We start from the raw sequence: 15,818 nt of genomic DNA, 5'->3' as shown, positions 1-15,818 counted from the left end.
TATCGATCATCTTCAATATGTACAATACGCAGTTATCAAATATTCCACCAACAAGTGAAGTAACTCAACAACATTTCAATCGTGATAATTATCAAGTTTAAACTTGGATAGGGCATGATTTGGAACCCCAGGAATAGGGTTGGACAATGCGTAGCGAATTCCTGGAACCTATTACGACAATTTTAGCACCTGCTCCAGAGGAATCGCTCAAAACAATATTCTGCAACTGCAAGAGTGGTTGTGAATCGCGATGGGAATGCAGGATATCGGGGTTGTAGTGCTTTTAAGCTCGTGGCCAGTGTAATGGACAATCTTGTGTCACTGCTTTACCATATCAGAGATATGTCAATGGAAATACAACCTTTGACCCCGAAATCATGAAGAGCTGGAGACAAATCTCCTTGATAACGATGAAGAAGAGGACTTTTAAATACTACAGCTGTTAGAAGAAGACGATGAAGAAGATAATTAACCTGTAACTTGTAGTTCTTGTAATTTTTATTTTTTTTTTAATATTCACAATCATACATGTATGGAATATTTTTCAATAAAAACATTAATTGGGATTCCCTTTCTTTCTTTTTTTATTCAAGACGTTTTTGATATAAATTGCATTAAAATTGAAATATAATTTAAGTATTTCCTTAACAATTCTATAACTATACGGGCAGGAAAGTGATATGAAAAATACATACGTAATAAAATTATTATTAAATATAATATAAATAGTCGATAAAAATCAAATTTATTAATAATTATGTATTTATCGATAATCAGGGACTACCGGTTGACCTTGAATGATGCTTTAATTGCGCTCTCCACCCTCTATCTCAAAAATGTTTCCACGTATAGAAAAATTTTTGAAACAAAAGTTGTAGGCAATTGAATCCTCTACAATATTGATGATGGATACGAACAGCGAAAATTCCACAGGAAACGAAATATTTGCAAAAAATATGCATAAAATCAATTTTTGTGATCTTTGACCGTAGATATTAATAGTCGCGTACACCCTACCATATGTAGGTTTTGAGAAAACTGAGTAACTATTGGACTAATCTTGTGGGAAACAAGTCTTACTTAAATAACACAAGCTTTCTTCAAGCGTATTCATGAGTTTGAAGGTCATATGTTTTCCACAACCAAACAAATATACAATTTACAATATAGTGATATATACAATAGAGTGATTGTTTCAAAAGGATATAATTCAAATGGAGATCTAATATCTGCCTGTAATTATTTTCCATACTTACACTGACTGGATAGTTGGAGAGAGCAATGTAAGAGCTGTCCTTGGGTTTGAGTAGATGCACCTTATACTTTGCTTTCAAGTTAGGCTCGTCAAAACATGGGTAGGCCTGTCTGGCATATGTTGGTTCGAACTTGCTTGTGGCAATTTGTCTGAAAGAAATAAAATCAAGATTTATGAACAGAATTTTTCAAATTCCTCTATCGAATCCGGTTCACATATTACATAATTAATTTATGAATAGCAAACATATTGTCATTTTTCGGTAACTTCCATATATATAGAAAAAGAAAGATTATTATTACTTAGTTAACCAGTTTATTAATCCAATAATTTTTCTGAAAAGAGGTTGGTTGGGTAACATGATCAATTTTTTCTTAAAAAAAAAATATTTTCTTGCCGAATGTAAATGAATTCTTCATCAGGACTCTGTAACAATGAATTTTCATAAACATACCTTCCACAACACTTATACGATTATTATCGTTTCAGTTTCTTAAAAAATAATGAGTTCTTAATTAAATTACTCACCGAAAAGTAGTTTTTGCTAACAATATTAATATTTTAAAAACCATCAGACATATTAGATACATATTTAAAAAAAAAATTAAAAACATTGCAACAACCAAATTTCCGAGACAACACTAACACAAAACGACATGAAACAAACGACTGGCTTTATCTGTGATTCTGAAGGTGGTGTCTGTTTTTTAATCAATGGCGGAAAGAGAAAGAATGAAAGAAGGGTAAATTATTAAGTTATTTCGCTTATCAAATAGAAATATGCAGTATTAAGACCATCGACATTTCATCATTTTGCTCAAAAGTCTTTTGGATAAATATGGTTGGAAATTTAGAATAGTTGGATGATCAAAGTCAAAAATATGTCCATATTCTTTTTCATGTTCAACGGCAGCTGTTGGTTTTTCAGTGTCTCATGTGTTCTGAAACTCGTGTTGAAAGATACCGTCCGGTTTGACCAACATAGCATTTCTGGCAGCTTCCACAGTTCAATTTGTACATTATATTGGATTGTATTTCTTGTGGTGTTTTTGTTTTTTGTTTCGACAAAAAATGCTTTGCAACTATTTTTCATTTGAAAAGGCCACTTTAATTTGTTCGGTACTGTGTAGCATTTCAAGTTTATCAAAAAAATTTTCTACAAATGGAATTTTGCGATATTTGGGTTTCACCCCTGTATTCTGAGAGGAGAAACTTCTTTCTTCAATTATTTCTCTATAAGGGCTATAGGAAAATTATTTTTTACTAGGTAATTCTCAATTAATTGGAGATTTTTGTTATGGAATTCAGAATTGGAAATAGCAATTGCTCTTGATTTCAAATTCCTTATAATGTTTATTTTATTCTGAAAATTATGTTTTGAAAAACAATTTAAAAATCTCTCAGAAAAAGTTGGTTCACGATACCAATCTACCTTTAAAATTCGGTTTGCATCTTTGATTATTTTAGTATCTAAAAATGCTAACAAATTGTTTTCTTCCATTTTTAGAGTAAATTTCAGTTTTGGATGAAAACCATGAAATTTAATACCCTTTTCATAGTGGAAGATATGTTTATGAAGGCGGATTGACTATCCTTGTTCATCTTTCACTGCCTAAACCACTGTGCATGCTTTTTTTGGTGAGTGCATTGGCTAGGGATGTGGGGATTGAGCAAACCGGCCATCGGATGCCTGTTTCCACGTAGCCACGTAGCTGGATACGGGATTGACAGAATCACTTGTGGTTCTGCTATTCCCTAACTGAATGGCATCCCAACGATGGCTTAATCCTAAGGTGTGTGTATCCGTTCTGAGAGGATGAATGACACTGAGCCTATCAGCTGTCTCTACGGAACCTTCGAGATACCGGTCGCCCTTTCATCGTAGCATCGCCTTTCTTCAGAAATTTCATTATTGCCCGATACTTTCGGAATATATTTTAAGTCAAACCGGTCAGCAGAACCGATTTTGCTCAACGACAACGCCCGTCAGCACGATTCACAAATCACCATCCAAAAATTAAACGAATTGAGCGTCGAAGTTCTGCATCACCCACTATACTCACAAATTTCTCGCCAACGGACTACCATCTTTTCCAGCACTTCGATAACTTTCTCACCGGTAGAGCCTTCGCCAATCAGGATTAGGCAAAAACGGCCTTCGTCGACTTTATCGATTCCCGAACACACAATTTTTATGCTGACGGAATTATTCGACTTGTGTTACGTTGGCAAAAGGGCACTGATTCAAATGATTCGATACTTGAATGAGTATTCACTGAGATATTACAGTTTGAAGTAGACCCCTAAAAACGGGCAAAGCTTTTGAAACAACCTAATATCTTCCCTATGTCATTAGTAATAGACGTACAGGGTGACCACATGCGGTAGATTTCTACTTTTTCGGTAGATTTTCAACACGAATTGAAAAATTGCAGTAGATGAATTGTGGCCGCAAATGACATGAATTCATTATTTCTAGGTTTTGCCCGCTTCGATAAATAGAACACAAAATGGATACAGATCGTAAAACATCCATTTCCCGATTGCTTGTTGTTGTTTTCTGAATATCTCCGACCTCCGAATAGAGGAAGAAGAAGATAATAATACATAACATCCATTCACTTTTTGTTTTCAAACAGTCAAGAGATTCAAAGTTTCTTTTCAAACATGAAAACATTTCTGTTTTTGAATCTTGAAATCTAATACTTGAAATAGTTTAAGAGTTCAAAATAATCAACAACAAAGAATCAATTTGAAAGCAAATTGCTATTTCAAGTACTAGACCACGCCCATTGGCCATACCCGTAAGAAGGCCAAGGTCTTCTAGATTAAGTCATGCTATTCAAATGTCTTCACAAGCGCCACCTAGTGGTCGAAGACTCAACTTTTCACCATGTTGGTGCTCTTCAAATATATTGCAGTAGATTTCAGTAGATTTTCATTGACACTGTAGGTAGATTTCTCAAATGAAATGTGACAAGAGTTTCAGATAAATAACGCCTTTTTGGAGATTTCGTAACTTGAAATGTAAGATTAATGTCAAAAATGTGAACGAGATAATAATACTTGACGACTGTTTTACTAACACAGATAAGAAATATACAATTTCAAAGATCACATTGTAAAATACGTCGCAATCTAATTCCTTGTATGAAATTCCATTTAACGTAGCAATGAGATTAGTTAATGCCAATCTCGTTAACCTTGTGAGTTTTACCGTATGATAAATGCTGATAATTGCATAAGTTTATTTCTGCAAAACGACCTTCTGATTATTTTTGGATAAATCAAGTGGAACGGAAATACCTTTACGAATTGATTACATATTTGTTCGACTTCTTTGAGAAAAGTGTGTCATCCGTTGGAGTATTATCTCGTTAATCCGAGTTCATTCTTCTCTGTATGGTTCACGAGTCTAGTTTCATGAAAAAAAAACAGTTGACATAGAAAGTGGAACAAAGAAATCACACCATTGTTTGATTTGGTATAAATATATCCACTGAAAACAATAATCTCCGACTTTTGAAAATGGTTGGATAAACATCAGAAATGCGAACCACAGACACGAGTTTCTGGCCCATTAGCTGTCATCAATACGGTATAGCCAAGTGGTGAATTTAGTAAAATCTCTAACCCGAGATGACCTAACCGAAACCACAAAGTGCGGCTGAGTTCTGCTGATGACCGTGCATTTGTACTGTTCCTTGCAACCAAGTGTTGCCTTATAGACCAGGGTCGATAATTTTTGAAAGCATAAAATAACAGTAGGATGAAACCCAATAGAAAAGGAGGGGAATATGATATAAATGAAGGGAAAAATAAATTGCGGGTCACCTAAGTTCGGGAAGTGAGAGAGGGTGAGTTTTTAAGGGTGAAAAATGGTTTATCTGGATTTCCGGCAAAACTACAAGTCCTACGGAAAAAAGTTGAAGAGCAAAGTTGTAGGTAGATCCACAACTATTGTATTCACAATTTTTTCACATAACCTCAAGATTCATGTGAAAAATTCAAATAACCAAGTTTTTGGTTTTTAATTTTTATCTTTTTCAAAAAAAAAATTTTTTACGAAATTTGGTGAAAACTTATTTTTTTATGACCCGAATACACTGTTCAGTGTATGTTTTCATTTTTACATTTATAAATACATTTGAGTTATTGTAATCCATTTTTTTATATCTTCTTTACTTGCATATCTAATATATAAAAATGGATGTTTGTTGGTTAGTTGGTTGGTGATAAAGTGATAAACTTCTACATCGCTCAACCGATCGTGATGAAACTTGACATGTGTAGGTAATTTTTCATAGAGAAGGTTTATAGGATATCAATTTTTCTGCGCACGCCTAAGTTTGTTGATTCTGATTCTGTCAAAACATTGGAACAGCAGCGATACAGCAACATAGTACTAATAATTAGTACTACAACTACCAAATTTTACACGGGCGAAGCCGCGGGCAACAACTAGTTTCTAATAAAAACATTGGCCAAATTTGACAAATTTTTAGCATCTAATAATGAATTAACGATACTTTTTTTCCTTTTCCGGCAAATCCAGAAAAACCGAAAAAACAATGCAGAAATGCAACAATATTTTTAAAAGATTCGTGTTTCAAACTATTAGACGTGAAAAATAGATCCCTTACATTTCCAGAACCTGGTTTGAGAAAATGAATGTCATGATTATTTGAATTCAATTGATTTAACAGGACCAAAAGATCAATATCTTGATCCACAACAATGACATGAGTGTATCTGGCAATTTCTATCGAGGTCTTTATTATGTCTTTCTTGTTTACAGGAAAACGCTTGTGACTGTAATCTTTTCATTAAAGTTTTTATTATTTCGTCCTTGTTTTTCTCGTTAGATAAACATTTTTCTCTTTCCCCACTTCTCTATGAGATACCTAAAGTTTTCCGTAGGTCACTCAGGTATATAAATTATTTTAAAACAGCAATAAATAGGCATCTACAAATATTATTTGAAGAAGATTCTACAACCATCTCAAAATATTGTAGATGTCTTATTAAATATTAACTTCATTAACTTATTTCTTTGTTAATTATAGTAGTATATTGGGATTTGCAATTTTTTCTTTTATCAATGTAACATGAAATCTTACGTTTTTCGAGTAATTATAGTTTAAATTTTAATAAATAGCTCGAAATTATACATAATGATAAAAAAAATCGAATTCGAGTTTTTTTCGATTTTTTGTTTTTTCTGAGAACATTTACTATAGTAATGTATATTTTTTTACACCTTCAGAAAGTAGAGATTTAAACCAACAAAAAGCACACCGACTTTTTGAAAAAAGCTGATATTTTGACGCGAGAATTTTCGATTGAAAATTAGGGCGCTTTTTTGAAATTAAGTCAAAATAAGGTGAAAAATAAATATATCAAATCAAGTAAATTACAGTGTATTTGGGACATAAAAATGTAAGTTTTCACCAAATTTCGTACACAATTTTTCTTGAAAAAGATGAAAATGAAAAACCAAAAACTTGGAATTTTTCACATGAATTTTGAGGTTATGTGAAACAATTGTGAATACAAAAGTTGTAGATCGTTTTATTACCTACAACTTTGCCCTTACCTTTTCTCCATCGCCCGTACTTTATTTTTCCTTTCATTTTTATCATATTCCCTCCCTTTTGTAACGGGTTTCATCATACTATTATTTTTTTAACTTTTTACTATTTCTGAAGGCTTCAGCCCTGGTCTATTACTTGACACTTGGCTATACCGTACTAATAACAGCTAATGAGCCAGAAACACGTGTCAACACGTGTCTGCGGTTTGCATGGGTCTCCCAACGACGCCTGTGGGTTTACAGGATCTGGTCTGGTATTATATTTATGTCTCTGGGTGAGTAGGGGGTGGATCAGTATTATGGATGAGGGTGGAGTTGCTGAAAACGGGGGTGCGACTTACAGTACTTTGGAGATGTACTGCGTGACAGATATGATTTCCATGAATGAGGTAATCTTTCTGAATCATCATGTTTGTTGAGGCAGTTGGGACGTTTTTCATTTTCAATAGCTTCGTGGATTATCCTAGCTTGGAGAGATTTCTCAGTGGTTTTGATGTTTTCGAAGCTTATGGTGTGGCAGGTTTCACGATGGTTCCTGAAGAGGGATGTAGCTGAATCTGATTTTCGAACAGCAAGTTCATGGTCATAGACTCTGCTAGAGACTCGTCTAATAGTCTGGCTGATGTAAGTTCTGCAGCAGGTGCTAGATGGTATTTCGTATATGCCCTATGGCTCATTGGGTATCGTATCTTCAAGTGTTTGTAGGAAAAGCTTTTGGGTGGTCTGTCGTTTCATCGGGCTGTTTGTGAACTGGGGTATAGGTTTTCAGAAGTTGGATGGATCTTTGAATTTGGTATTCGGGATTGTCGTTTTGGCGAATGACGAATTTGGATTCGTTGGATCTGTTGTGGCTGTCAGTGAGTCTGACAGACCTATGTATGAGATGATTTAAAACGTAATCAACTTGACACTGTGATGATGGGACTTAGCATTGACCTAGCGGTTGATATGGATTGGTTTTGAGTAAATAGTGTGTGAGAAGGAATTGTTGGATCAAGTGATGAGAACCCAGCAATGGCAGAGAATTGTTATTTTCGACTTCCATTGTGAATTTTAGCTCGGAATGTAAGGAATTCATATGGTTTGGTAATGTAAGGAGACTTTCAAATCCGTGAGACCATATAACATAATGTCATTCACGTATCGAATCCAACACGTAGATTTGAGGTGAGATATGTCAATAACTCTGGTTTCAAAGTCTTCCATGTGAAGGTTTGCAAAGACTGGAAGCGCCCACATGGATTCCCCATTCTATGAAGACAATGCTCCGTTTGATTCTAGAAAACTGGAAAAATTACAACTAGATCATCAAGGAAATATAATATTCAAGACTGGCTGTGTTCCACTTTGAGTGGAACTTTAAGCTAAAATTCTAAATTAAGTTCTTTAAAGGCTACCACCATATGACTGCGAACTTAATCCTAAAGAGTTAATTTGGGCTGATATAAAAAAATTATGACAGAACATAATACTACATTTAATTTTGCTGACATCTTCTATAATGCGATAGCTACGTCAGAAAAGTGAAAAAAAAATGCATTGACCACATGCAGCGAAAAATGGAGCAAAAATTATGAAAATGAAATAATATTATAGAGCAACAAATTGAAATGTTTGTAATGAATGTGAATGATTGTGACTTGTTTCCTGATGATCTGAAATGGCAACAGTAAATAAAATGATCTTTATTTTCTTTCACTTCGAAGAATAACGATTTCCGTATTAATTTTCAAAGACTAAACCATCAATATAACATTCATCTCTCCCAACTACCTACACAGTATGTTCTGGTAAATGCCTGCCGGAAAACAACTACTTTACCAGCTAATACCACGCTAGATTGAATCATATCGTTTTCCATTTCTGTTGGTATTAAGGTATTGCAAATTTATATTTCCAAAATTCTCAATTTGAATACATTGAAAGTACATTGCAATACTATTTTGTCCTCATTGCGGCCCCTCTGAAAAATCAAATTTGTGTACATTTACTGAACCTCGGATTGGAATAGTTATAGTTTGGTCTAGTTGTCGCTATGGCTGTGTTGCTATTTTTATTCCTTTCGTAATTATTCTAATAGCCCCTAAGTTTTAGAGTTCACAAATTCAAAGGAAATGAGCTATATTTTACTCATTTATGACCAAACTCCTTAAACAAAACTGTCAAGTCGCTTAAGAATGACGTAATTTTTGTTTATATTTCATTTTGTGCTACATTGAGCGTTCACCTGTTACTATCAACGAAAGCTATTCAAAATAATTTCAACACGAAAATAATTACTATTCAAAACATATCGTATTGCAAAATATAGTAATTATTCTCAGGAACTGAAACTAGCGAATGTGTAAAACCGATCATTAATGAATTAAAATTCCGTTTGTCTGTTATATTTAACTTGGCTGCGGTCATCACGAAACTTTCTAAATCACTTATATTCCGACTTTCATTTGTTTCGATCTTTCTCGTCCGTACCGTTCACGATTACCTAACGTTTACCTTATTGAACATGCGTTATGCATAACTATTTGCACATATACTGGTATTTATTATTCAGCATACTATTCACCGCTCTTGAATGAACTGTAAATATATTTGTCAAATCTGGAGAGTTGCACTCCTTTTTGCTACTCAATCATATGATTTGTATGAAAACGCTTGATAGTCCAGTCATGTTAGTATGTTCACTTGTGTAAACTTGTATCTTGACATCCTAAGAGTTTTCTCAAAACCTACATGGTAATATTTTTATTAAAACATTTATGATTGTGAAAATAAAAAAATGAATAAAAATTGCAAGAACTAAAACTTGTAATTTTAATTATCTTCTTCTTATTCATCGTCATTATCAGACCGCTGTAATATTTAAAAGTCCTCTTTTTTGTCGTCTTCCACGACATTTGTCTCCAGGTCTTTCATGATTTCGGGGTCCAAGGCTCTGTTTTCATTGACATCGTTCTGATGTAGTAAAGCATTGAGACAAGTTTCTCCATTATACGGGCCATAAGCTGAAAAACATTTCAACCCCGATTCCATGCATCCACATCGCGACTCACAGCCACCCTTGCGGTTGCAAAATATTGTATTGAGCAATTTCTCTGGAGCAGGTGCTATAATTACCATTATAATGGTAATTAAAAACAAAAAAATGTAATTTGGAGATCAGAATTTTAATTAGAGGAAGAAAGCAGAAACTTTTTCAATTCCGATTTGAATTTTGTTTTTTGATTCATTTTTAGTTTCTCTGAAAGATTATTATATATTTTAACTCCTAAATGAAATATTGGTTTCTCCCCAAATTTTGAGTGATATGATTTAACTAGTAGTTTTTTTGCTTGTCTTGTATTATGATCATTGATGGTATTTATTTGATTGAATTCCAGATTCGAATGTTTGTGATTTTTTCTAACGGAATGAATGAAAGAACAAATTTTCAATTGGAAAATAGACTGAATATCTAAAAGATCACGTGGTATATATAAATTTGACGTAGGTTCAAGATATGGTAATTTGAATATACATTTTATTATTTTATTTTGCAGTCTCTTGAGAGGATTTATTATTGATAAATTAGCTGTTCCCCAAATTGAAATGAAATATTGTAGATTTGAATATACCAAACAGAAATATATACATTTGAGATATTTTAATCGAATAAAATTCCTAATCCTAAATAATATTCCTAAAATGGGTCTGATTTTTTTTTCAACATCCCAATATGAGTATTCCAAAAAAGACTTTCATCAATGTATAATCCTAAAAATTTTGTGTTTTGACAATATTTAATCATTTTGTTGTTAACAGCCAAATTCTCTTTGTTTATGATTTGGTTCTTAATTATCAACATTAAAGGGGATTTTTCATAATTCAAACTCAGTTTATGATAATTTAACCAAGAAAAAAATGTTTAAATATCTTATAAACAATATCTATATTCGTTTATGATAGTTTTTTAAACAAATAGAGCTAAAAATTATGAAAAATCATTTTTATGTAAATTTAAATAATAAGAATACGAATAAATTTGAATTTTGAAAAAAAAAATTTTTTTCCATTGCTTCATTTGAATTTTTCACTTTTTAACGTCTTTGATTATTAATAACAAAGTGGCAAATCAAATTTTTTTAATTTTTCCAACGGAAATATTTTGAGAAGGCTTTCAAGAAATGCTCCAAGAAGTGAATAAAATTTGAGGTTTTTAGTTTAAAAATTATCTGGGTTTTCATGTAAATTTAAAACTTGTAAAAATTAGTTGATTAACTGAAGTATATCTAATAAAATAATCACGGGAAAAATTTTTTTCATGGATTTTTGTTTATTCAAGTGTCTAGAAGGTACGTGAAATTTTTCTTAATAATGATATTCAATGGGTTAAACTAATTTTTATCGTTGAAAGGTCCGTTAAGCCCGTGCAGGACGCGCATTGCCCGCTTTTATATAGCGTTAGTTTCGCCTCTTTGTTAAAATTATAAATACTGGTGATAGAGTTCCGAGAGGTGGGACTTATTTTTGGAAATTTCTTCCTCTTTGAGGATCTTTTTTGAAATTTCCGATATCTTTGATATTTACAAAAAACCAATACGTCTAAGAAAGACAATGGAGAAGGAAATCCACAACAAATTGCCTTTCTTAGACGTATTGGTCGACACTGAATGGGAAACTTCTGTATATCGAAAACCCACTCACACATGACAGTATCTGAACCAGAAATCCAACCACCATCAATCGACTAAGAGAGGAATCATCAAGACTCTACTAGACCGTGCTTTCGAGCTCTGTAATACAAAGGAAGGTCTCGAAAAAGAAATAGGCATCATCAAAAATGACCTTCAACGGAATGATTACTCCAGAGTGATGGTAGAACAGGCTTTAGCTAGAAGACAGCAAGAGCTCCACAAGGAAGAGAAGCCGTCACAACCAGTACTTGTACTTCCCTACATCAGAGGATTATCGGAAAGGATGAGAAGGATTGGATCCAATTATAACATCAGGACCTGCTTCAGATCTGGGAACACTATCCGTAGCAGCCTCACAAAAACCAGGCCATCAAACGCGGACTGCGATTCCAAGAATTGCATTTACCGGATACCCTAGGAGTGCGGAGAATCATACATCGGTGAAACTAAGAGGCCATTGAAAGTTCGCATTGCTGAGCAAAAAAAACACACACAGCGAAGGGAAACCAGCAAATCCGGAATAGCAGAGCATGTTTGGACTCATCAACATAATATCAAATGGGCTCAAGCTGAAATCATTCACAAAGAGGAACACTGGTTTAGGAGACAATTCAAGGAAGCCGCGTATATGTTGTCCAATAACGCATTTAGTCAAGCTAGCGTAGAGATACGTAACATATGGAAACCTCTTATCAAGCGAAAAACGACCAACTCCCGCCAAACGGTCATCTCCCGCTAAAACCAATGAAGCGGAAAGAGGGGATAGGTGAAAAGTGATAGCACCCGAATGACCTATAAATAGTCAGATCTCGGAGGAATAAGTCCAGTTATCACCCAAAGACGATTGTGGATACTAACAATCGAAACGTCGTGGCGTAACTTGTTTGGAATCTTTTAAATTTTATTTTTCATTTTTATTAATAATATCTTTAATTTTCAGCTTTTATTACTATTTCAATTTTTTATTTTTCTGGTTGTAGCTTGTATGTTATTTCCTTGTAATTTCAGTTTTTTGTTTTAATAAAATTGTTATTTTCGGTTAATCTTTTTATTTTTTCAGGGATTTCACATCAATTTATATTATATTAGACAATGGAAGTCCGAACTGATGAAATGAGGTTAACATCCTTCTTTCAACCGTCCCATAATTGAACTTTGCTGGAAACTGTATGCCTTTCTGGTGGATGAGATGTACGCCGTCTCTTCCAAAATTAATATGAACTGACGGTACACCTCTGTTTCGTACATTTGAGTTCGACGAAACTGATGCCAAGCAATTTCTGCAATGTAGCCGATAGCACCGTTTACCAATCCTTTGGATACGTCAATATTGGAGCGCAACATATTGCGGTAGCTGTGAAATAATATGCAATACGCCATTTTGCAGCTGCGCCCACCTTGAATTTGCATCTGTGTCTCAGTGTACTACTATTCTACCAGTCAAGATCTGTCACTTGATACCCATATTGAGGTAGTTGCAAAATAATATGTTATCCGCCATTTTGTAGCTGCGGCCATCTTGAATTTGCATCTTTTCCAAAGTGTACTACTATTCTACTAGTCAAGCCCTATCATTTGGTACCCATATTGAGGTAGTTGTGAGAAAATATGTAATCCGTCATTTTGTAGCTATGTCCATCGTGAATTCACAATGATACAGAATTTATTGAATTTTTCTTATTAGTCAGTGGGATATGTTTGAAGACTGGCAGTGAACAAATCTACAGAAATGAACTTTAAAGGTTCACGCCAGTTTCAGATATACCTACACAGTAGGTTGAATGGACTGACACCTATTAGAAAACAACTACTCCCATGGCTAATACCACGAAGGGCGTTTGATTATATCCGACAGGCGTCAGTGCAGGAATCTTCACAGAACATTTCCTGCATATGCAATTGGCAATACTGAAAGAGTCAACTTTCAATTTGGGTGTGTGCCAGTTTCAAAATTGAAAGTCGACTCTTTCAGTTGTATTGCCAATTGCATATGCAGGAAATGTTCTGTGAAGATTCCTGCACTGACGTCTGTCGGATATAATCCAACGCCTTTCGTGGTATTAGCCAGGGAAGTAGTTGTTTTCTGATAGGTTGAATGGATTGAGACTGGCTTGAACGTTCAAAGTTCATTTCTTCAGATTTATTTATTGAATTGTATTGTCATCGAAACCAAATGTGTTTACAAAATATCAGATCAATCTGTCAACAGGAAGGGGGTCAAAATTCAACTACTAAATTTGACCCAAAAAAACGGTAAGCTAAATAAAACCATTTAATTTTTTGCTTTATTCTTTTCTTTGGAAGATTCCATCATTTTTTGTACAAAGATTAGAAAGCCAAAACCACCTAGGCTTTGATCCTCGTTTAAATCAACTGATTTACTCATTAGGTGCTACCTTATTACTTTTAAAATTTTGATAATGATAATAAAATATTGTCAAATCCAAAAGCTTTTCTTGATATCAATTAATAAGAATTTTCTGTCATTTTCTAGAAGTTAGTGGAAACATTTCTCATTAGAAGGGAAATCTAATCTACTGGAAATCTAATGAACTGGGACATACTGTTACGATATTTTTTTATTTCGTTGCATCGAATTAACTTCAATTGTATATATTCCATGTATCACAAACACCCTATAAAAATAGTACTTCTTCATGAATTTCTTTTCTGCGCGACAAAAACTCTTGGGCTCGGTACAGATTCGAAACGACGTACCTGCGATACCTGGAGAAAATCATGAAGATTCGCCTAGTAAATGTTTTTACTATCATTGATTGATTTCCGCTAAAGTGCGGATTCACATTTCAAAGGCTGTAAGGGGTTGAATGTATGATGCATTTTGGGTTATTTGGAAGCGAATTCAACCCTTGATTCAATCGAGTTTGGATTAAATAATAAATTGATTTCGAAACGTGTCCTGTTGTGCTAGGGATTTCGACATAAGGAGGTGAGCGTTCGACATTATCTTTTAGGAATATAAACTTTGAAAATACCTTGAATTTTTCATGATTTTAGACGTTTCATTTCTCACGGGCCACGTTCCATATTTACGAGTTTCCTACACTAGTTGCGTATCTCGAGGGAAGTGTTTCAGCCTGTTTCACTTTCTGAAGCATTGCGACTAATTAGAGATTTGTATTGCTACACCTTTTCACCTGGTGAACTTGGATAGCAGAATCATCGAGGATAAGTAAACGATTTTATTTTTTTTTGAAACAATCATTACGAAAGCAATAAACATAAGAATTGAAAGAGCATTCAGTGGTGAAGTGAAACTGATGCCTATATTTAACATTATACAGTGCATTTCTTTATTGTCCCCCCTTTTATTTTTTTAACGAATCAACTCAAAAAATTGAAATTTGGGATAATGAAATAAATGCATGAATACTTAATTTTGAAGTAGAATTGACAAATGAAACTTTCAAGATGGCGACTGGGCGCCATCTGGAAAAAAAATTAAATGAAGAGGAGGGTCTTTTGATACATCATTTTGAAGCTGCTGACTAATAATTCACAACTCTAGAATATGAAGTCAATATCTTCACCTACTATAAAATGATGAAACATTTAATAATTTCATGAAAACAAACAAATTAATATCGATATTTCTAGAAATATTCCTTTTTATCTGCCTTATGGCAATTCCAACAACCCGATAAGGTTTGTTGAGTTATTTTTTGTTTATAGAAATGACAAAAAATGTCAGTACGACAATGAACATCATTGTCAGTTAGAATATTCTCATTTAGTTTTCGGTTTTACTAGTAGAAAGGTACCACGTCAACAATCTTTGAAATGGTCAATTCTCGTCCATCGGAAGAAAAAACTGAAGCGATTTTTATTTGCGATGCGACGCGTAACTTTCACGAGACCGAAAGGATTTTCAATGAACGTTTTCCGAATCGTCCTATCTGTAGAAAATATTTTAGGGAACTTGTATCCAAATTCACAACTACCGGTAGCGAACATTACAAAAAGCACCCAGGTCATCCGTTCACTTCGGAAGAACAGCAAGTGCAAATAATTGGTGAGATGGTAGTAAATCCTGAACAGTCTATTTATTCCGTCGCGAATGTTTGTGATATGTCACCTTCTACTGTGTGGAGACTTTTGAAGAGGAATGGGTATTATCCATACAAAATTAAAATGGTACACCAATTAACTGAAGATGACCCTGATCGAAGAACAGAATTCTGCGAAATCATGACGGAAACCATTGCAAGGCATCCTACCTATCTCCACACTATTTGTTTTAGTGACGAATGTACATTTTTTCAAACGACAATGTTCA

The 15,818-nt window shown here is 33.9% G+C and overlaps 1 protein-coding gene and 1 long non-coding RNA gene across 7 annotated transcripts in view; one reads left to right on the top strand and one right to left on the bottom strand.

The window, feature by feature from the left end:
* The window catches only part of LOC111507947 (aminopeptidase A), a 123,302-nt gene that overhangs the window by 38,809 nt on the left and 68,675 nt on the right, over window positions 1-15,818 (bottom strand). For 5 of the 6 annotated variants that reach the window (XM_023163362.2, XM_023163339.2, XM_023163370.2 and 2 more), the window contains one exon: window positions 1,257-1,404. In XM_023163362.2, the coding sequence (XP_023019130.2) occupies window positions 1,257-1,404 (148 nt within the window). Of the gene's footprint in view, window positions 1-1,256; window positions 1,405-9,344; window positions 9,383-15,818 lie in introns of those variants that run through there. The other variant, XM_074171623.1, reaches the window with a different exon arrangement.
* The window catches only part of LOC111504652 (uncharacterized), a 122,524-nt gene continuing 120,776 nt past the window's right edge, over window positions 14,071-15,818 (top strand). Inside the window, exons 1-2 of the long non-coding RNA XR_012464619.1 lie at window positions 14,071-14,471; window positions 14,540-14,714. This is a non-coding gene — a long non-coding RNA (uncharacterized lncRNA). The remainder of the gene's footprint in view (window positions 14,472-14,539; window positions 14,715-15,818) is intronic.

This window comes from Leptinotarsa decemlineata, unplaced genomic scaffold (assembly GCF_025532065.1).
Source record: "Leptinotarsa decemlineata unplaced genomic scaffold, Ldec_3_MD MMD2_tig00000026_RagTag_RagTag, whole genome shotgun sequence".
Classification (NCBI taxonomy): Eukaryota; Metazoa; Arthropoda; class Insecta; order Coleoptera; family Chrysomelidae; genus Leptinotarsa; species Leptinotarsa decemlineata.
The sequence above is the reverse complement of the archived record's forward strand: the minus strand, read 5'-3'. Positions and strand labels throughout refer to the sequence as shown.